A 22,855-nucleotide genomic window follows, 5' to 3' on the forward strand; every position below is an offset into this window, starting at 1 on the left:
GATGCTATACGTTTTCCTAAGAATTTTGCCCGAAAAAGGGTTATTCCACGACTCACCAAAGAAGGTATTGTAACAGCTTAATACAAAAGTTTTAAGGGCACTTTATGGGCCCAACTACATTTAGAATCTAATAATTGGAGGGTGTAATTTTCCATTGACAATTTTAAGATATAGTTTTATTGGAATATTTAATTTCCTATTCTTTTTTATTTGGACTTATGCATATTTTGAGGTATAACAAACGTTCCATTGCTTATCATATGATGTTGCATGTGATTATTTTTTAAATAATAATAATAATATTAAATAAAATATATGATTTATTGTCGAGAAAAAGAGACCTAACTAGATTCCCAAACCATTTGTAACGGCCTTAGTCGATCTAGTGGAAACTCTTCTCGACCTTCTGTTGACTACCCAATTTCCTATACCTCAAGAGAATCGTGCCGATCAAGTGCCAACGACTTTGCGTTTCTTACTTAAACCTAAATTTAGTTAGCATCTTGTAATCTCGACTAACTATAAATTCTTTCTTTCTCTTCGAATTTAGCCATTTGGGAATCTCTAATTTCTACCGTTTTTTTAAAATGATAATTGATATTTTATCCATCAATTAGCCTTGTAATCGCCCAAGCCCACAACTAGCCGATATTGTCCGATTTAGCCCCTTACATATCTTCGTCACCTTATTTGAAATCTCATATGCAATGTTTCTAATAATTGTTATTATTATACAACATCTCGCTCCAATACCTATCACCGTCAACCCAAAATATCAAATCCATCGATACTCGAATATTATTGAACAAAATTTTTAATTATCCCATAAATAGTAAAATTTAATATCTCAGGACTCTTATCTTTACCCACAAGTAGTTGTACGAAACCCAATATGGCTATGACGTGTCATCTAAACTTGACTTGAGATGTATCGGGTTCGTTCAAATTCATCTACTTTCCACTAAAACACGTTTATCATTTCACTCAAACTATTCCCTACGCAAAACTAACCTAAATTTATACCATTTTAAAAGTAGCATAAAACAACAAAATTAAACAGGAAAATTGTGGAGAAAGAAGTGCTTTTGTGGTGTAATGACATTATTATTATTATTATTATTTTTTTTTAAAAATTAAAAAAAAAAAAAAAAAAAAAAAAAAGGGTTGTGTCCTTAATTTCTTGACCAACTGAATTACGTGTTCAATCAAGTCCACATGCATCCATGGGCTTCTATAAATAAGTGCTTTGTTTCTGCAGCCATATTGGCAGTGGAAAGGGCTGATTAAAGAGAGAAAAAGAAGTATTATTATTATTATTATTATTATTATTATTATTATTATTATTATTATTATTATTATTATTATTATTATTATTATTATCATTATTATTTAATAAATAATAATAATAATAATAATTAAATAATTAATGGGGGCAGAATGGAGGAGCTGTTATTTGGACATAATTTTGGTTCCTTTAGGGTTTTTGATGAGCGCTGGATATCATGCATGGCTTTGGCATAGAGTTCGGACTCAGCCTTTCACTACCCTCATTGGTATCAACACTAATGCTCGTCGTTTTTGGATCGCTGCCATTTTACAGGTCAAATTTTTACGTTCTATCTCGTAAGAATTATGTTTAAATATATATTTTTAATTCTATCCTCTCAACGTTTTTTTCCTTCCGAACATATTATGATAGAAAATCATAATTTCAAATTGTTCGGAATTTGAATATAATCGAGGGAAGATAGGAAGCTTTATACTTTGTGAATATCTTTAGCCGGTTGAATTATGCTCGGGATGACGGTTGGTGTAACTTTAGCTATGAAAGTCGAATTTTAGATCGGGTATTTGAATTTTTAATTATTTTATTGACAGGATAATGAGAAGAAAAACATCCTGGCCGTCCAAACCCTAAGGAACACGATAATGGGATGCACCCTAATGGCCACCACTTCGATTCTGCTCTGTATGGGGCTAGCGGCGGTATTGAGCAGCACATACAGTATAAAAAAGCCTCTAAACGACGCCGTTTATGGGGCCCATGGTGATTTCATGTTGGCTCTTAAATACGTGACTTTGCTCACACTATTCCTCTTCTCCTTCTTCTGCCATTCCCTCTCCATCAGATTCATAAATCAAACCAATATTCTGATCAACATTCCGCCCGGCGCCGCCGCCGTCACCTCCGATTACATCTCCGATCTCCTCGACAAAGGCTTTATTCTCAACACCGTCGGCAACCGCCTCTTCTACGCTGCCCTGCCGATGCTCCTCTGGATTTTTGGCCCTGTTTTGGTCTTCGTTTGCTCTGTTTCCATGGTTCCTGTGCTTTATAATCTCGACTTTGTTTGCTCCGACGCTATCGGAAAACGGAAAACGCTCGCCGCCGGTGACGCTAATGGCGAGCTCAGTAATGTTTAGAGCTTCGAAATATGGTTGATTTGGTCGGTTTCTCTGTATGGATGTGATATTTGTGTGTAAATTGATCGGTGTTTGTGTCCGTTCGTTTTGAAACTGACTTTTAAATGGGAATAATTGAAATGCAAATTTGTCTCTCATTCCTCATATCTAAAATAATTGAATTTTTTTTTTTTTGTTTTGTGTTAATTTGCCAGCTAAATTAACACAAATATTACATAATTACGATAAAAATGAGAAATAAAATTACGATGGAATAGTTTATAGAAAAATATAAACTAATTAAATATTGAAAATAAAATAAAATATACTACAAATTAAATCATAAAAGAGAATATTAAAATATAATATCTAAGATATATTCCTAACTAATATATTTTCTAAATATTATATTTCACCGAAGAAATGTGCGAAGAACAGCATTGTCAATAGGTCTTTTTTATACTAATTATTTTAATATAATTATTTATGCTTTAATACTTTATAATAATTATGTTCTTTCTTTTCCTAAATTACATGATACACGAAATAATACTTAATGAGTGAACAAAAAAAAAAAAAAAAAAAAAATAATAATAATAATAAAAAAGCCTTGCTTTAAAACAAAGTCAAAAGTTTAATGGCCTAACTCTTTTTTTAAAAATTAAGAAAATAAATTTTCATCGTACATTTGGACAGTGTTTTGAAACAAGGCGAAAATTGATACGATAAAATGTGTAACAATTTAGGCCACATAAATAATTTACCTAAATTAGTTAAGGTATATTTTAAATCCATCTAAGCTAGAAGTACATGCCCTCTATTAATTTTAGCATTTCGATGGGTTTAAAATGGTCTAATCAAGAGAAAATTTATAGTAAACCCTACAAATGGCTAACAATAAATGAAAAGCACGGTACTCGGCTTCTTCTTTTTGAAACTATGGTACTAATAAATCAGAGTGGCGCAACGGAAGCGTGGTGGGCCCATAACCCACAGGTCCCAAGATCGAAACTTGGCTCTGATATTTACTCTTTGAATGATCTAAATTAATTAATGTATGTATTTTGATCCGTTCAAATGGTCTAATCAAGAGAAAATTATAGAAACCCTACAAATGGCTAACAATAAATGAAAAGTATGGTACTCGGCTTCTTCTTTTTGAAACTATGGTAGGTACTAATAAATCAGAGTGGCGCAGCGGAAGCGTGGTGGGCCCATAACCCATAGGTCCCAAGATCGAAACTTGGCTCTGATATCTACTATTTGAATGATCTAAATTAGTTAATGTATGGAGGTACATACATCCGTTCAAATGGTCTAATCAAGAGAAAATTATAGTAAACCCTACAAATGAATACTCTTTCTTTTCGAAACCATACTCGACTTCTTCTTTTCGAAACCATAGTACCAACAAATCAGAGTGGCGCAGCAGAAGCGTGGTGGGCCCATAACCCACAGGTTCCAAGATTGAAACTTGGCTCTGATATCTACCTTTTGAATGATCTAAATTAGTTAATGTATTTCAAATGGTCTAATCAAGAGAAAATTTATAGTAAACTCCACAAATGGCCAATAATAAATAAAAAGCACGGTACTCATTCTTTCTGAAACTATAGTACTAACAAATCAGAGTGGCGCAGCGGAAGCGTGGTGGGCCCATAACCCACAGGTCCCAGGATCGTCTCTGATATCTACACCCATATTATGTCTCCATACTCTGTCACAGACCTTATCCCTTTCTTTCTCTTTCAAATCAGAAAGCATTTCCATTTGTGTCTCACAGAATTAGGATAACAAAAACAGAGACATCTCGTACCTCAAATAACTTAAAGGTGTGAGATCCCACCAGCTCAAATCTTTGACCGCCGACCCCAATAATATTGGTTCTTTTTCATGGTTTCTGAATTGAACAAGATGAAAGCATAGGAATATGATAAATAATGTCATTAAAGTTAGCAAAATAGATAAATAATATAGGGTTCCTGAATTTCATCTTATCGACTCATCAGTATCGTTACATTTGAGGTTATTCTAGATAATTGTTTGATATTCATAAGAGTTTGCTATGCTATAATAACGTGTAGACTATGATTTTGATAAGTGTTACATCAAAGGTTATGAGTTGTATAAGTATGGAAAATTTTGTTCTTTCATTCTTTCATCCTCAGTTAATCAAAGGAGCTTCCACTCTACCGTGCTGTCCAGAAATCCCGAGCGCCGAAAATTCTGCTGGCAACGGGATATTCAACTCGGAACAAACGAGCTGAATTATGCTGGCAGTGACATCCCCAATAGACATTTTGTTGAGGGTCACGGACATGGCAAACCTGTGTTCTATGTTACAAAAACCTGTGGATCCACCCATTCCTGAATGGCCAAACCCAATAAAAGAACCTTCCTTTGATCTCAACCTTGAGAATCCTAACCCAAACTTGCCATTTGGAATGGTCAAATTCTCGTATTTTCCTATACCCAAAAAGGCATCATGAATTCTGGGGTCTTTGTACATTTTGCCTACGAACTTTTGTCCAACTCTTGTGCTGGGATCATTGGTAGGGAGGCTAGTGTAACCAGTATTGCTGAAGATACTATTATTCTCGGCTGTTTCGGGGGAACTCGAGTTCTTTTCGTGGTTGTTATTTACGTTGGTACGACTGTCCTTACTTTTGGCAGCTTTCTGCTTCTTAGGATTCTCGACAGAAAATTTAGGGATGTGAGGGTGGCTTCCGAGAGGTGGTTGGGATGATGAGGAATGTGGTGGCGGTATCACGCCTCCATTGGCCAGGGCTGCGTAATAACGTGCCAGTGCACGAGCAGAGCAATGTCCATTAGCAGCTGGTATAATGGCACGGCGAGTATTGAGCATGTTAAATAGAGGTGTCAAAGTTGTGGCAAGCTGGGCAATCATGGCTGGCTGGAAGGTGGAGGGTAGTTCAGGACGATTGATCCCAGTGAACTTTTGAAGATCATCAAGATTTGGTGTTAGTGTTGCAAGACGAGATTCAACTCCTGGAAACAAGCAAAGAACAATAGAAAAGCTCTGCAACAGTTTTTCTCTTAACTGGTAGAAATTATGGTTAAGAATGCAATAGATTGAGAGGATGCAGTAAAGGATTACCAGGAGGGATTCCGATGTACAGCTCGCCTTCTACGTGGAGTGGGTAAACTAATGCTTCTTCGAGAATCTCCTGGAATTTCTTCCCCGTTGCGTGCTGTTTCGATTAAGCAGATTAAAACCAATGAGACGAAAAATAAGCTATCTTAGGCTATTGTGAGCTCTGATCAGATTAAAACCAATGGTTAATATGTTGAGGGATGAGTGATAACCAAGCACCACAAATATTGTCTCCTGGCTGATCAATGTATTATACTTTTCTTTACCAAACAATTAACCGAGAATAACGATAAAATATGGATTGTAATTTATCCACGAAACGTACAAAACGAGACCGGGAATAGAACGTAAATATCCATTGACACGTGTCAAGAGAATTGGTGAAGAGCAGCAATAGATAGGCAAACCCATAAAGTGTGAGATCCTACATTAGTTGGGGAGGAGAACGAAACATTCTTTATAAGGGTGTAGAAACCTCTCCCTAGCAGATGCAAGCCCGAAAGAGAAAGCCCAAAGAGGACAATATCGCCTAGTGGTGGGCTTGGGTTGTTACAAATGGTATCAGAGCCAGACACCGAGCGATGTGCCATCAAAGACGCTGGGTTTGAAAGGGCGTGGATTGGGGGTCCCACATTGATTGGAGAAGGGAACGAGTGCCAACGAGGACGTTGGGCATCGAAGAGGGGTAGATTATGAGACCCCACATCGGTTGGGGAGGAGAATGAAGCATTCTTTATAAGGGTGTGGAAACCTCTCCATAGCAGACGCAAGCTCGAAAGGAAAAGCCCAAAGAGGACAATATCGGCTAGTGGTGGGCTTGGGCCGTTACAAATGGTATCAGAGCCAGACACTGGGCGACGTGTCATCAAAGACGTGGGGCCTGAAAGGACACTAGGCCCCGAAGAGGGGTAAATTGTGAGATCCCACATCGGTTGGGGAGGAGAACGAAACATTATTTATAAGGGTGTGAAAACCTCTTCCTAGCAGACGCGTTTTAAAAACCTTGAGGAGAAGCCCGAAAGGAAAAGCCCAAAGAGGACAATGTCTCCTAGCGGTTAGATGAAGTTTGAAATGATTTTACTAGTTTGAACTCCTATCATTTTCCTTCCCAACTTAGATTCCTCAGCAGATAATAGTCTTGACATTAGAGTTATACCCCAATAATTTAATTGAATGAAAGAACGAAGGACATTACCTCAACGATCCCACCACATAGCCAGCCATAGGATAGATAGTGATACAACTGCTCCTGCCCAGGTTCAGTCTCTGGCGTTGATTTAGCCATGCAATTCAAACATTCCTCCCAGTCACAAATTAACAAAGGATTTTCCCTCGCATCTACCGTGGCATTATGCAGACCCGACGTGTGGTTAAGCACGTGATAGACCTAGAAATAAAATCCAATAATAGAAAAAATGTCTTTAAATACACTGCAATAACATACGAAGCAACTTTTCGGGGAGACTATGTGTACCTTTATAATATCTTTACCGTTTGATCCAAAGTTTGGCCAAATATTAGAAACATTTTCCTCAAGATTCAGTTTCCTTCAAGATAATTCATAAGAGGAAAAAAAAAAGCAGTTTCAATAAATGAAGGCACAGCACGTCCTATTAAGGACATAGCGCGTTTTATACGGACTTGAAACCCTCACTTAACTTGATATAAATTCTGGTCTTACCCATTATCAACTAGCCAATGCAACATTCCAGCTGTGATGCCCTTTGTTACTGAGAACACTGGAAAAAGACTATCAGGTTGAACGGGACGAGGATCGTATCTCCCTAGAACTCCAGCAGCAGTATCGATAATGACCTCTCCATCTTTGTAGGCACACACCTAACAGAATTGTATCATAATTCAATAAGAAGAGAAGAGTGGTAATATAGCATTAATGAGGAATTGAAGGGCGGGATTTAATTGCTATGTCCAATCAATCGTTAGTGTACCAACCTCGTACTCGACTGTTACTTGGCCATAAAATGTTAGCTTAATTAATCAAAAAGGTAAGTATGGAAAACCGAACCGACTATCTTGCAAAAGCAAACATAAATCAGATCAAGCAGGTAGCCAAACCTGGTTTGATCACCCAAAATGTGTTACATTTCAAGAACAACTCAAGTCTCTGTTAAATGACTTTGTATGTCTTCTATCAAACATTGATATTTACCTACTTGCATGATATATATATACAGACCCAAGCTCAAACCCACCGCTAGTAGATATTGTCCTCTTTGGGTTTTCCCTTTCAGGCTTCCTCTTAAGGTTTTTAAAACGTGTATGCTAGGGAGAGATTTCCACACGCTTATAAATAATGCTTTGTTCCCCTCTCCAACCGATGCGAGATCTTACAATACACCCCCCTTCAGGACCCAGTGTCCTGTTGGCACATCGCCTAGTGTCCACCCCCCTTCGGGGCTGGTGCTCAGCGTCCTCTCGGCACATCCCAGTGTCTGGCTCTAATACCATTCGTAATAGCTCAAGCCCACTGCTAGCAGATATTGGTCCTATTTGGACTTCCCTTTCGGGCTTCCCCTCAAGATTTTTAAAACGCGTCTGCTAGGGAGAGGTTTCCACACCCTTATAAAGAATGCTTCGTTCCTCTCTCCAACCAATGCGGGATCTCACAATTCACACCCTTCGGGGCCAGCGTCCTCGCTAGCACTCATTCCCCTCTCTAAGCAATGTGCGATCTCACATCAATAGTCAAATTCTAATTCTGAGAGATAAAGAAAAGAAGAACATACAACTGAATGATACTCTGAACAAATTTTCAGGATCCATAATCCATGTTACTACTTGGATTCTGAATAATTGTCAGTTCAATCACACAGCTAAATGCTATGGGCCAATTATAAACAAGAATTTGCCAAAACCGAAATTGCAAATATGCAATGAAATTTTGCATTAAACTGCACTTCGACATACCCGAAAATGGTTTAATTACACAGTGGCATATATAATAAAGATGTGATACATGCCTGGATTCCAAGTATTTTATCCTCATTCCCCAGCTTGATTAAGAGTTGTCTCAGCTTAGATTCCACATCAGAATGGGCAGGTGTTCTCCAGATCCATTGATCATTTACGTTTGGCTCCTTGCTAATACTTCTGAAACATCCAATATTAAACCAAGCTGAATGTAAGACGACGCACCAATAATCACACAAACGTCGATTCGGAACTCACCCTTGTAGAACAAATTCAGCAAATGGTCTCATGATATCTAGATATACTATGTGCACATCCATCAAGGAAGAAAGACCTGCGTCAATCTCTCGAAGCTCAGAAAACACGAATCAAATACTTCAGCAAGTTAAGACCAGTTAACGTTTAAATAAATACCTCTTAGAAGATTAAGAACCCTTGCAAATATTATAATATCACCAGGAAATGCATCAACCTGTGTAAAAGATGGGCTCTCACCATTTGCAAACACAGACAATCATGACAGAGAAATAATTAGAAGCTATATCAACTTACAGGATTAAAACGTTTAGCCTCCTTTTGACTCATTTTCATTCTTTCTTGTATTTCCTTCACGTTCTTTGATCGTTGCTCCGTCATAGCTCTAAGGGTGACCTGTAAATTAACTGAAGAAGTAAAAATATGAACCTAATTTATCCGTAGGACTCGTGATGAAGGATATCAGAGAATGAAAATTTGTAAGTAACATCAGAGATAATCATGACTCTCAAGAGCACGGGATGCACTTACCTGTGATTCTTTTGCAGGAGTTGTTGCTCGAAATAATACATTTGTCACCATCATTGCTTGCTCTGGCATATCAAGACGCAACTTAAGTCCCATTTCGGCAAAGGACGATAGAAGAGCAACATGGTCACCCTATCAAAGAAGATGTTTACAAATCGTTTCCGCAAAGAACTACAAACCAACTAACTCTCTTACCAACTAGCTGTCTTACAATAACCATAATAAACTAATACTATAACAAACTACATCGAGGGGTAATATCATTATAAAGTTCGTTAAACAAATTGTCAATGGAAGATCAGGAATGTAAGCACATAAACAAACATGGATGTGCTTTGAGCTTTTCTTTAGGAGATAACTTGATATGGACAAGATCTAAAAAGTCAAGGAGGATGATTTTCTCTGTTTTAAGTAATGATATTGTGAGATCCCATATCGGTTGGGGAGGAGAACGAAACACCCATTGTAAGGGTGTGGTAACCTCTCCCTAGCAGACATGTTTTAAAAACCTTGAGAGGAAGCCCCAAAGGGGAAACCCAAAGAGGACAATATCTGTTACCGGTGGGCTTGGGCTGTTACAAATGGTATCAGAGCTAGACACCGGGCGATGTGCTAGCGAGAAGGCTGAGCCCTGAAGGGAGGTGGACACAAGGCGGTGTGCCAGCAAGGGCACTAGACCCCGAAGGGGGGTGGATTGTGAGAATCCCACATTGGTTGGAGAGGAGAGCAAAACACTCTTTATAAGGGTGTGGAAACCTCTCCCTAGAAGAGGCGTTTTAAAAACCTTGAGGGGAAGCCCAAAAAGGACAATATCTGTTAGCGGTGGACTTAAGCGGGCTACAGTTATAAACCATAATACAAGCAGTAAATTGATCAAATATGTTCGTAAAACCAAAGCCTACAGTTGACTTGAAACACTAGAAGAGTAAAATGCAGACAGTTTACTGTACACATTATGTAATTTACCATCGATGATAATGTTTTGAATATTAAATAAACTGTGTATTCATAGTATCAACATCATGAAGTCTTCAACCTTGCAATGTTGCACTTAGAGAGTGACACACATCAAACTTTTAAATTGACAATTGTATTTAAACTGAACCAAAGGATCGAAGGAAATCGTAGATCTGAGGTTTCATTCTTTAATATTTTGCCCAAATAATAATATCGTACAAACCTCTGCAGCTGCCAAAAACATCTTTGCCAGTGCTAGTTTCATGGTGTTTGGTAATTTCTTTGTAAGCCCAAAGTCGAGCAAAATTGGACGATGAGGAGGTTCCTTGCTGATGAGAAAATTCCCTGCACAAAGTACCAAAGAAGGCACTAGAACAACTATTGTATTGCTTTTTGTTACATCCTTAATTTATGAGGGTACATTAAGAAATCATGATTAGAAACTTTTTTTTTAATGTAAATAACTTATCTCGTTAGGTAAATTCTAATTACAGATTCATAACAGAAAACATCACGGAACAAAAACATTATTTGTTTCTCATAAGAAACAAATTCATTTATATAATGAAACTACAAAATATTTGGGCATTGTCTAATTCCTACATTAGTGAATTATCTACCAGAAATAAATCTTCTACTGCTAATTTTTTTTATTAATCTACATTTATTTACATTAAAACGATTACGCATAGATGATAATGTACCAGGATGCGGGTCGCCATTGAAAAATCCATCGACATAAATTTGGTGTGCATACGCGCGTGTGATATCTTCAACAATTTTTTGTTTGTCAATACCATAAGCTTCCAGACTAGCAGAGTCATTTAGACGTATGCCATCCATATACTCCAAAATTAGAACTTTCTCTGTTGACTGCCACAGAAACCCACAGAACAACAGCTACATCAGCAACCTAATCTTATGCAAATGCAGAACTTGTAGACTTGCTTGGAATGGAATATACAGTAAGCGTTAAACATGTTGCTAAGTTATGAGCACAAATCAATCCTTAAGATAATGACTTTGATCTTGTAGACTTGCTTGGCATAGATGTATATGTATCCTTTGAAATTTTTTCATATAAGCTAAAAGTTGGGAAGCCTTTAACACGACTAATGTTTCCTCATTACAGCAATAAAACTTAAATTTAAAATGTTTTTTTTAAAGAAAAGTTTAACAATTGCAAGGGTGGAGGAACGATGTGAGATCCCACATCGATTGGGGAGGAGAATGAAGCATCCTTTATAAGTGTGTGGAAACCTCTCCCAAGCAGACACGTTTTAAAAAGCTTGAGAGAAAGCCAGGGAAACCCCAAAGAGGACAATATCTATTAGCGGTGGACTTGGGCGGTTACAAGCGAACTAATAACCTTAGACGGTATTTTCCTACAAATTACTTAGAAATAGTGCTACATCCTTATGTCCATGATAATATGCTGATTCAATAGTAACCAGACATTCTAGAAATTTGATGTTATAAGGTAGGAAAATTGCCTGAATAACTTCTGGAATAAAAACATTCACAATTCCAAGGCCTTTATCGCCATCCGAGCACCCAAGATTTCTAGAAACTGTCCTCGTGTTCTCTACAAAATGAAATAAGAAAAGAGGCAAGTGAAAAAGTGAATTAGGTGACTTGAATAACTGTGGATAACATTGTCCTTCACTCAACAACAATAGGGGAAGTGTCTTTTCCAGTAAGTTCAGTAAAGGCATACCCGCTTCAAGATTGAAATCGAGTTCTTTGGGAGCTTCTCGGCACCATTCATCTATAATGGGATTAAAGTCATACTGCGGCTCTGCCCAGGCTATCCAATCAACAATCGCCTTCGCATTCTTCAAGTCCTGTAAATAGTCATCAAATGCTCATCAATCAGGCCGAAAGTTCATCAAATATCTCGATCAAACGTCTTAAAGTGTCTATTAGAGCATGCTAAACCTCCAATATAACGGTCTTAATGCCCTCGTGTTGCACTTTGATAACCACCTCCCTTCCATCAAGCAAAGTCGCTCGGTGCACTTGCGCTATCTGACAGAATCAAATGCCACAAAATAAAGGAATCGACTCATTTGTATCTTAAAACTGTCTACAATAAGAGGATCTTACAGACGCAGTTGCTAAGGGAGCTTCCACAAAGTTTGCAAACATATCAGTGATTGATTTCCCCAACTCTTTCTGTATTGTCTGGCGAACCTGTCATGGAACACAAGTACAATTGCACCATTGAAATATACGAAGACTTTTTGTATGAAAATATTTGTAAGGGAGAAAAATGAAGCATGTTTAATGGAGAAATTGTGATTAGAACTGTATAATTTATGCATCTTTGATCCATTAATCAGATTTATTTTGCAAAAATAAAAAGCACAAAAGAAAACCTCTTGTAAAGGACGAGGAGGGAGAGAGTCTTGTAGCTGTTTGAAAAGGCGTATGTATGCATCAGGGATAACATCTGCTCGAGTAGATAAATACTGTCCAAATTTCACCCACAAGCCTTCCAACTCTATTATCAAACTCAATGCCCGCTTTGCATTACGTTCATGTGCTCTTTCCCATAAGGCTGCTCTTTTAGACTTGCTAATCCACTTCTCTCTTTGTTCTAATGCCTTTGGAAACACCCACAAAAATTTTAATTAATTAACTAATTATTATTTATAAACATGAAATACAATAATAAAGGCAGGTGAATTTGTATATTGCTTGATGAAAACAGAGATGAGGGTTCAGGGAACTTTACCTTATAATCGAGGTATATCACTAAAGCCAGGCCGAACACTTTCATTCTTCTTCTGAATATGTTGCCCCATGCCATCTAAAAAAATAAGGTCGAGAAGAAGCTTTAGAATGATCATAGAAACTTTAGAATGAAATCCTATAATAAATGAATTTAACTGCATCCTGATAATTCTGGGAGTTGCAGCCTGCAGGCTACTTAGCAAATGAACCTTGCAACTTAGAATTGATGGGCCTGAAAAAGGCTCGTCTATAAACCTTCATCGTTCAACTCGATGAAAATTCTATGTGTAACTATTAAAGGACTCAAAAAGCATCCTTAGTGTGAGATCTCACGTCAGAGTAGACACGTTTCAAAACCTTGAGGGGAAGCCCAAAAGGAAAAGTCTAAAGAAGACAACATCTACTAGTGGTGGGCTTGGACGATCACAAATGGTATCAGAGCTAGACACTAGGCGATGTGCCAGCGAGGAGGTTGAGCTTTGAAAGTGGGTGAATTGGGGGTCTCACGTCGATTGGAGAAGGGAACGAGTGCCAGCGAGAAAACTATGCCTCGAAGGGTGGATTGTGAGATCCCACATCGGTTGGGGAGGAAAACGAAATTCTCTTTATAAGGGTGTGGAAACCTCTCCCTAGCAGTGTTTTCAAAACCTTGAGGGGAAGTCCAGAAGGGAAAGCTCAAAAATTACAATATCTACTAGCAGTGGGCTTGGACGGTTACAAATGGTATCAGAGCCAGACACCGGGTGATGTGCCAGTGAGGAGGCTGAGCCCCGAAGGGGGTGGATTGGGGGTTTCCACATCGATTGGAGAAGGGAACGAGTGCCAACGAGGACGCTGGGCCCTGAAGAGGGTGGATTGTGAGATCCCACATCGATTGGGGAAGAAAACGAAATACTCCTTATAAAAGTGTGGAAACCTCTCTCTACGCGAACATCCTTTCATTTGTTGGAGAGGTATAGGAGCATAAGCATGAGAAAAGCCCAAATAAGACCATATCTGCTCGGCTTGGACTAATACACTTAGTTTCTCATCCGATAGCCTCAAAGTGCCTCAAAGTCAAGAGCAGAAGCTTAATCCTCTAAGCGGCGAATAAACTAAGAATTTGGAATGTGTGAAAACACTGTTCCATCCATTGCGTGATAAGTTAGGCTACCTTGCTTTCTCCGATTTCAACTAAATTAAGCATCGCTCATCACATAATGACTTCACACATGCAGATTAGATAACTATGAACATGATGATCCTTAGAGAATATTGTGTTCTCTAAGGATCACTTCACCGATTTGACAAAAAGCATCAATTTCAACAAACAAAAAGATTCCGAGAATATTCACTGAAGAATCACTTCACCGACAATAGAGATTTCAGAAATCGCCGATGAAAATGACGATCCTTACAATTCGAGCTTAACTATAAGCATGTTGATCCCTAAAATCGCCAAAAAAGCAGCGAGAAAACTCATCACTAACCTGAGGAATGACTCGGAACTTCAGAGGAGGAAATTAAATCAGATAAATCAGGGGAAGCTGAGAGTCTCGAACCACGGCTGCTCCAAGAGGAAGAACTGTGCAGCATCAAACGAAATAAGAATCGAAATTTCGCAACTCGATCAGAAATTTGTCGTTTTCAGTCATTTTCTTGAATTTGACTTTTCTTCCTCTTCCTCTTCCTCTTCCTCTTCCTCTTCCTTTCCCTCAGTTACGTGGTTTGCAATCCCATCACCTAACTTCAACAGATTTATTGCAATCTATTACCTTAGCTAAAGCCAAATCAGAAATAGACACGTGGACTGTTGGTCCCGATGTGGCAGCTTACGTGGAATACTTGGGTCTCCTTCTTTGGGAAGTATCGAAAGTAGTACGTGGACCGTCCCTTCGCCGTACGATTAGAATATTGGGAGATGTTTGGTAAACTCTTTTTAAAATAAAGAAAATTGGTTTAGCTAAATTAGTCGACAGTTTTATAAAGTCAGACCTATCCTAATAAATTAGTTTTTAGTTAAATAAATCTTAATTAATAATAATTTTATTTAATTTTTATTCTCAAATTATATATATGTTTGAATTAAAATATAGACTAAAATAAAATAATTTTAAAAATTAGATAATATAATATAAGTTAATTTAAAATTTTAAATAATGTAATTATATAGTGAGAAATGGAGATTTAATTAAATAGTAACTATCTGACCTAAATATAAATTAATTATATATCGTTTGATATGGTAAATTTGTATTATAATTTGTTACCTTGAGTGGTGAATATTAATTTTTTCTAGGGCTAAAAAGGTAATTTTCTTATATAGGAAACTTTAAGTTAAAACCTTTTAGTTAAATAAATCTTAATTAACAATAATTTTATTTAATTTTTATTCTCAAATTATATAAACAAAAATATAAATAAAATAATTTAAAAAATTAGATAATATAATATAAGTTAATTTAAAATTGTAAATAATGTAATTATATAATGAGAAATGGATTTTTAATTAAATAATAGCTCTCTAATCTAAATATAAATTAATTATATATCGTTTGATATGGTAAATTTGAATTATAATTATTATATATTATAATTTGTTACCATGAATAATTAATTTTTTCTAGGGCTAAAAAGGTAATTTTATATATAGGGAAACTTAAATTAAATAGTAAAGTTTTATTTATATAGAAAAATATTAAAAATCATAAGAATTAAAATAGAATATACGATTTTATACTAAAAAGGATGAATAAACAAAAGGGTGCAAAAATGGGAAAAAAAAAAAAAAAAAAAAAACAATAATATAATAAAATAAAATAAAGGTATTCACAATTATCTTGTGGAACAGATGACGACAAAATAAAAGTCGATCGCAGTGGCTAGTTTCAAGTTTCAGTTCTGAACTTCTAAGAGTCTGTTCATCATTTGTTCCGTCCTCTGGTGTTTCTGTGCAGAGATTTGAGCTCCCATGGCGATTTCAAAGTTCGCCAGTCTATTTATTTTTCTTGTCCTAGTTTTCACGCACGTCCGCGCCAATGTATCGGTTGATGTAGAAGCGGAACATGTAGTTGAAGTCATCAGATCGGATGATTCCGAGGTTTCTGATTTGAAGGTTGAATTGGACGAGCTTAAGTCCAAGATTCAAAAGCTTGGTTATATTTCGATTATCCTTAACTCTAGCTATCGTTTCTAATAAGTTTTAATTGCTATTTTTGTGATGTCTGAGAAAAGAAAAAAGTGAGAAGGAAATCTAATTGCATGGAGAATTTAGACCAGTTCATTCGAGTATGATTTTATGATTCATGGAGTCGGTAATTTAATATTCTCTGGCCAGATTTAAAACGCCATTTTGCTTTGTGTTTATATGTATCTGATAGATAGATCTATTGTGAAGTTATTTTTCAAGTTTTTGGCAGTAATATATAGGAATTTTAGAAGTTGACAATATCAGGTGTGCTATATCTCGAAATCTGGGTTCCAATTGTTTGTTGTATTGTTGATTAGTTGAGGAACAAAAATATAGCATCGAATTATACGTTAATTTTCACTCTTGTGAGTGTCGAACAATGTACTGGATGATGGTTAGGAAGATTTCTCAAAATCTAAACTGGTATCCTGTTATTCATGTTGTTGTTTTGGTTGCTAACGCTTGCCTTTACCCAATGCTGAAGAATCCCACCTTGATGAAAAAAGCCAAGAATTGAAGAGGAAGGACGAGGCAATAGCTCAGAAGGAAAAGATCATTAGTGCCAAGCTAGATAGCATTTCGTTGCTTGAAAGTGAGATTGCTTCTCTTCAGGTTTGTGACAGTCTAGGCTTTAATCTTTTAGTCTTTCAGGATGGTTAAATTGTCACCCTCTGAACACACTCGATCTTGCTGCCGTAGTTATCTCTAAAACCCTGTATACAATGTTTCACTCAAATGCTGAATTTTTTAAAACTATTGTCACACTTAGAAAAAAGGGCAATTAGACGCGGAGGAGCAGGTTGTGAAGGCGTATGCACGTGCTCATGAATTAGAAAGACAGGTGAGAAATGAAAATCATTACTTTTATTATTATAATTTTAAACCACTGTCTTCGCTTGATGATGTACCACCCTTCTGCAGGTCGATGATCTCAAAAGACAATTGGAGATGCTGAATGCGGAGAAAAAATCCTGGGAAACTCTGGCAAATGAAGCTGAGAAGAAAATGCAGAAAGCCATTTTAAGATTAGAGAATGTAAGAAGTTATTTCACTAGTTTCTTCTCCCACACTGCTGGTTTTTCATGACATACGCCCAATGTAATTATTTATCCGGTGTTTCCTGGGTGTTCGATGAATTGAGCACATATTTATGACACATGCTTTCCTAAAAAATTGTACTCCATGCAGGCTTCATTCAAATGCTTTAAACTCTCTTATTAGATTTAGATTTTTATCACTTTTCTGACATTTGTTTATTTTGCAGATTCTTAAATATGAAATGCATGATTTTTGTTCTTTAGGTGCATTGTCATTACAGCTAGTGTGTCTGTAAAAAATTAAAATCAGTGCAGTGTATAAACTTCAGACAAGTAGAGTCAGATTTTCTGCTATAATTTTTCTTTTATAGGATGTAGTTTTTCTTTTGAAACTATCTTTCTGATTATGATAATCTTGCTTTTATTTTTTCTGACACCAACTTTGTACACGTTATGAAAATTCCTGATATTGGAAGATATTTTTTACTTCAACAGTTCCAGAAGATTCATGAAGAACAGGAAAATAGAATCCGTGTAACTGAACGAGCTCTTGAAGTAACTAAGGTACTTCATGATGCTTCTGAACTTATCAATGACAGTGACGTTTTGTTGTATATTCTTATATTTTTTTAAAAAAAATTAGGAAGAGATGAGGAAGGCGAAGTTTGAGGCAACTTCGAAAATTAAGGAGTTAACAGAGGTAATGTGTTTGAATAATATAGAGTGGTGGATATTATTTTAGATGAAACTTCAATTGTGAGGGGGATGCTAACTTTATTTCGTCCGCAGGTTCATGGTGCATGGCTCCCGCCTTGGCTCGCTTCACATTATGGCCATTTTGAGGTAATGCTCTAGTATTTTGTTTCCATTCCCTAACTTTTACTCCTCTGAGTTCTGTTCTGAAGGTTTACTCTTTGCAGTCTTTGATCAAAACACATTGGAATGAGCATGCAAAGCCTGCAATTGATGTAGCAATTCAGAAGGTAATATTATATAAGTTTCACTTCCTGTGAACAATTTTGAGAAGAAAACAAATTGCAGGTGGCATCCACCCCCCCCCCCCCCCCCCCCCCCCCCCCGAATTCACTGGTTTGCAATCAAAGTATTATTAAGGTTGAATTAAATTATGTCTTCTGGCCTCTGGGATCTGTGTGAATTGAGCTAGTTTAGTTAGTGCTTATAATTCTATAGCTCGAGTCTGAAAATAATTGAATTTCTTGACTGTATGCTCTTTTTTTTTTCTTTATATGCATGTATGTACATGTGTACACATATATTTTTTTGTTAGTAAGCCCATATTTACTTATAATCTAGTGTATGATTTAATACATTAATCAGCTACAACTCATGTTTCCAATTTGCTGCAGGCATCAGATAAGACGGCACAAGCAGCAAAATGGGCTGAACCCCACGTCAAAACAGTGAAAGTAGTAAGCCTCTAGTTTTTATTGTCTACTTGTTGTGCTTTGATATCTTTGAAGTTGACATGGTATCTCAATTAATGATGGTCTGGACTTCAATTCTCTAGTATCTTAATTCAATAGTTCAACACCTTAAAGTTCACATATTTTACAATAGAGGATGCATTATGCAATCTTGTAGCTTCACATTCTTATACTTGTAAGGTTATTTCCTTCCATGATGCTCAATCTAGAGAGTTTTCAGTATATCGTGTTATGCAATATTGTAGCTTCTCATTCATATACTGTTAAGGTTCTCTCCTTCCATGACGCTCAATCAAGAGAGAGCTTTCTGTAATAATCAGAAAGCACCGATTTTCTCGTCCACTTAATATGATCACCATTTTCTAATTCTTCAGGCCTATTAGTTTAGTCACAAGTCTGTATAAGAATCTTCCATGAATGAGAACTCTACATTTGTCTTCGTCTAAAAAATGTAAATGCTCATAAAGGTTGAAGACTTTTGACCAAATAGTTCATCCCTGGTTTGTACAAGATTGCTGCTAAAGTTCTGGCAGATAAGATATATAAAGGTAAAGCATAGTGTCACAATCACTCTTATGGCAGCGGAACAACGATTGTTCGACACTTTTTCTAACCCAGCGAACAAGTCAGCTGTATGGAAATCATAAGTCGTGGACAATTCAAACGTATGATTGAGAGATAGCGTTCAGAAAACATGAGAGATGAAATGCGTTGAGAACAATTTGTAAGAAAGCAATGTTATAGGCTAAAAGTAAATAAGCAATAACCACAACTTTGATAGCATATAACCCAAGTAGGAAGAATTGACGACTTGTCACATATCTCTATAGTACATTTTAGTCTTAGCGGGTGTAGACATGATTTTGGTGAATAGTCATACACCCCTGTATTAACACGATTGGAATAGTTAAGACCTAACTATACATGAAAGCAAGTAAAAAGGGGGTTTGGAACGCCAAAAGATTTGTTACCAGGCTGCTGATTTAAATGAGAGCAACAACATTGTTGATATATATATATATATATTTGTTTCTTTCCTTTTACTGTATGGAGTCTTTCTGACCATATTTTTTCCTAAAGTGGATTGCTCTCTCATATGCCATGACGTCGCTTGCAGAAGTATATCCCTGCTGTGAAGGAAAGATGGTTGGTAGTAAAAACAAATGTTAAACCACATGTCGAGACATTAACGATGAAAACTGAAGAATTTTACCAGACATCAAAGAGTGTGATAACTCCTTATGCAATTAAATCTAAAGAAGCTATTGGGCCGTACTATCTGGTATGTTATCTATACTGTCTTCATTTTTTCCCCTAAATGCACGTCTACTATTCACCGCAAATTCTCATTTTTCACGTTTTGTTGACAGGAAGTTAAGAAATTCAGCAAGCCATATATTGATCAGGTTGCTACTGCTACGAAACCTCATGTCGAAAAGGTTAGGGTGGTCTTGAAGCCGTATACAAAGAAATTAGTTCACGCATACGGAAAATTTCTAAAATCCGCAGCTGTATATCATCATAAGGTACACTTTCATGCATTCTTCCCCACTTCTTTAAGAATTGTAGAGGATATGCATTTATGGACTGGGTTGATGTGCTGGCTTGTGTACTTCGAACTGCCTGCTATACAATCGAGTTTATATACTAACCTAAACATTTGAAAGTCTTGCTTTTCCTTTCCCCATTCCAAGTCCGCCAGTCTCTTGTTTGGATTTCCAGTCCTAGTCCTTCCTCTCCTGTTCACAGTTACTGTTTACTTTATTTATGGATTATCATTATTATTATTTTGGTTGGTGAGGAAATATAGAACGGATCTGATATGGAATAAAAGGTTTGCCCATTAATCCCATATATGTACCTTTCCTTCCATTCTATCACCTAGACTAACTGTTAGCTTCATCATATTATTCATTTCTTTTCTTCGACATTCCTTATTTACTCTCTCAAACAAGATGGCTTGTATGGGGAAACAATATGGTAATTGGCTCCAATTTTGAACTCATGCAATTGCAATTGTCTGGTCATGTTACTTAGAAGGTATATTTACTGTTGATCATCTGAAGGTGCTAAAATGTGAGAAGGGTGATTGTCGAATTATCATCAGTTTTTGAATTGCTCAAAATGTTCGGCTGGAAATGTAAAATCTCCCCTCTAATAATAGACTGGCGATTGTTATTTATTCAAGTCAAACTACGCGATACGTGTCGTGTGTGTGTATTACATATATACATTTATATTCTCTCATAACCATACTTATCTTTTTCTTGAGATGAAATAACTATTATGTCTAAGTAAGCCATTTTTTGTTTCTTAAGGTTCAAGGTGTTGTTAAAGAGAACCTACATAAACACGAATTGACCAGGCCACTCGCAACTAGAGAATTGGAATGGTTTGCGGTATGCATTTTATGTTACTCAACATGATTTTTCCCCTCTTTTTCTTTTTCTTCCATACCCTTTCATCTTTCTAACATTGAAGTCCACTTAAAATGCTGCAGGCTTCTGCTTTGTTGGCTCTTCCTATTATTCTGCTGTTTAATATATGCTCTGCCATTTTCTGGTCAGTATCATACATACGGTTCTATGTCGATACAACTGCAATTGCTTTTCTTAGTTCTTTCATTGATCTTATGAAATCTCTCCCTCCCCCTCTCTCTCTCTCTCTATACACATATATATATATATTGAAAAAGAGTTCTTTCTTATGTATAAATATAATATTCAAGTTTCCTTGTCACTTGCAGGAAAAAAACAAAGAAACCAACTCGAAACACTGCCCACCATGCACGTCGTAAGGGTAAAAGGGGGCATCCCGACAAGTAGAATGGCAGCATTGTGTTATTTGTCAAGCTCTAGTGGGATCTAATTGAGGTTCGATTCGATCATTCCCAAATCTAAAAGTAATATTCTATGTATAGCATAATCTTCGTCATCTGAATCTGTTTGTTTGCGTTCAATCGTTTGCCGATGCAGTTCACACAGGGGCTTTCGTGGTTATTGAATGTCTTCTTGGCCATAAACTAATAATTAAGTTTTGTTTTCCTTTAAGATGTCCTGCAGTATATTTTTTGATCTTTTGTGCTAGCATTTTAGACCCCTTGTTCTGTTATTCCTGTATAGTTTTATCAGGAGATAGCCAGAGCCGATAGCCTATTCAAGTTAATGTAAAAATAGGACTTTGCTTAATTTTATTGGAGTCGTTTGCATTTTTCTACCCAACTACCAACTCTTAGATTAAACACATGTAACATTATTTCTCTATAAGAAAACTTATCTCGATTTCCATTTGGGTTTATGTCTTTGATCTGTAATGTTATTGCGCTTTCTTCGATTTTTTCCTTCCCGTTGCTAATAGAAGTATTCGCAAAATTGTTGTTTATTTGTTCATCTAAGCTTTAGCAGAAGCGGTGCACAGACTCAACTGATTAAGGTATTTATCATCGACCAAAAATGTCATGTTTTTGCATCGAACTCGAGGAACGAGGTCTCAATTCTCAGCCTTCTTTAATATTTCATAACCCAGAAATCATTGCCTTCTGAAAATCTCTTTAGAACTGATCAATCCTCACAGGTTACAGCCCAAGAGCCCTACAATGGCTAGAAAATTTTTAATCGATCCATTAGTTTGAAGGCTATTTGGTCTCCAATAGTGGCTATGGTTGATGGTCAAAGATGGCTACCGTTTATCCAATTCAAAGATTCCTTTCTGAAAATTTGGAAATTCGTTTTGGCTTTCTCTTGACTCTCCTAATATTCCAATGGCTATGCCGACATCTCTTAACTCCCTCAATCCTAGAATAAAACGACATTAAATTATTTTTTAGACTATTTTGCTAAAATATTTAAATTTTAAATTTTCATCGCATTTAAATTTTAAATTTTCATCGCATTTAAATTGTTTTGACCTGTAAAATTATTGTCTTTTAACTCATCGCATCTGATGTTTACCCGATCCAATTTTTCTTCAATTATTAGAATTTGTTCTATTTTAGTTTATTTACTTTCAACAAATCTTTAAAATAGTTACGGATATATTTACACGAATGTAGGTTGAGTCAGTCCCCTCCAACTACTCGAATCACATAAAAGTTTGAAAATATATTCACATTACATCTTTTTGTTCATGAAAATTCTTGTCATTATTCAATCGATTTCGGTAAATTTAACTTCAAATGACATATATATGTATATATATATATATATATTAACCATTATTTTCTTTTCTACATAATATTTAAATATACTTAGCTATTATATATATATGTGTGTGTATGTAT

General features: G+C 36.3%; 3 protein-coding genes across 3 annotated transcripts; 2 read left to right on the plus strand and 1 right to left on the minus strand.

Moving 5' to 3' along the window:
* The first annotated feature begins 1,300 nt into the window (after window positions 1–1,300).
* Window positions 1,301–2,561, plus strand: LOC111797297 (uncharacterized). The gene is made up of 2 exons (XM_023680276.2): window positions 1,301–1,600; window positions 1,879–2,561. Exons 1-2 carry the CDS (start codon window positions 1,427–1,429, stop codon window positions 2,422–2,424), a joined length of 720 nt encoding a protein of 239 aa, XP_023536044.1. The 5' UTR covers window positions 1,301–1,426; the 3' UTR covers window positions 2,425–2,561.
* Window positions 2,562–4,332: 1,771 nt separating this feature from the next.
* On the minus strand, window positions 4,333–14,630 carry LOC111797019 (uncharacterized). The gene is made up of 19 exons (XM_023679868.2): window positions 14,395–14,630; window positions 12,927–13,001; window positions 12,568–12,795; window positions 12,296–12,382; window positions 12,128–12,217; window positions 11,907–12,033; window positions 11,683–11,774; window positions 10,894–11,062; window positions 10,413–10,534; window positions 9,236–9,364; window positions 9,002–9,100; window positions 8,864–8,921; window positions 8,708–8,783; window positions 8,500–8,629; window positions 7,200–7,357; window positions 6,993–7,065; window positions 6,714–6,905; window positions 5,522–5,615; window positions 4,333–5,412 (listed from the first exon to the last, which is right to left on the minus strand). Exons 2-19 carry the CDS (start codon window positions 12,999–13,001, stop codon window positions 4,568–4,570), a joined length of 2,844 nt encoding a protein of 947 aa, XP_023535636.2. The 5' UTR covers window positions 14,395–14,630; the 3' UTR covers window positions 4,333–4,567.
* Window positions 14,631–15,757: 1,127 nt separating this feature from the next.
* Window positions 15,758–21,865, plus strand: LOC111797592 (uncharacterized). Its single transcript, XM_023680646.2, has 15 exons — window positions 15,758–16,059; window positions 16,579–16,706; window positions 16,864–16,935; window positions 17,016–17,129; window positions 17,627–17,695; window positions 17,775–17,831; window positions 17,921–17,974; window positions 18,052–18,114; window positions 18,499–18,561; window positions 19,694–19,858; window positions 19,947–20,102; window positions 20,895–20,975; window positions 21,077–21,138; window positions 21,323–21,449; window positions 21,552–21,865. Exons 1-14 carry the CDS (start codon window positions 15,876–15,878, stop codon window positions 21,399–21,401), a joined length of 1,347 nt encoding a protein of 448 aa, XP_023536414.1. The 5' UTR covers window positions 15,758–15,875; the 3' UTR covers window positions 21,402–21,449; window positions 21,552–21,865.
* Window positions 21,866–22,855: the final 990 nt, after the last annotated feature.

This window comes from Cucurbita pepo, chromosome 6, assembly GCF_057944985.1.
Source record: "Cucurbita pepo subsp. pepo isolate OVF chromosome 6, ASM5794498v1, whole genome shotgun sequence".
NCBI lineage: Eukaryota > Viridiplantae > Streptophyta > Magnoliopsida > Cucurbitales > Cucurbitaceae > Cucurbita > Cucurbita pepo.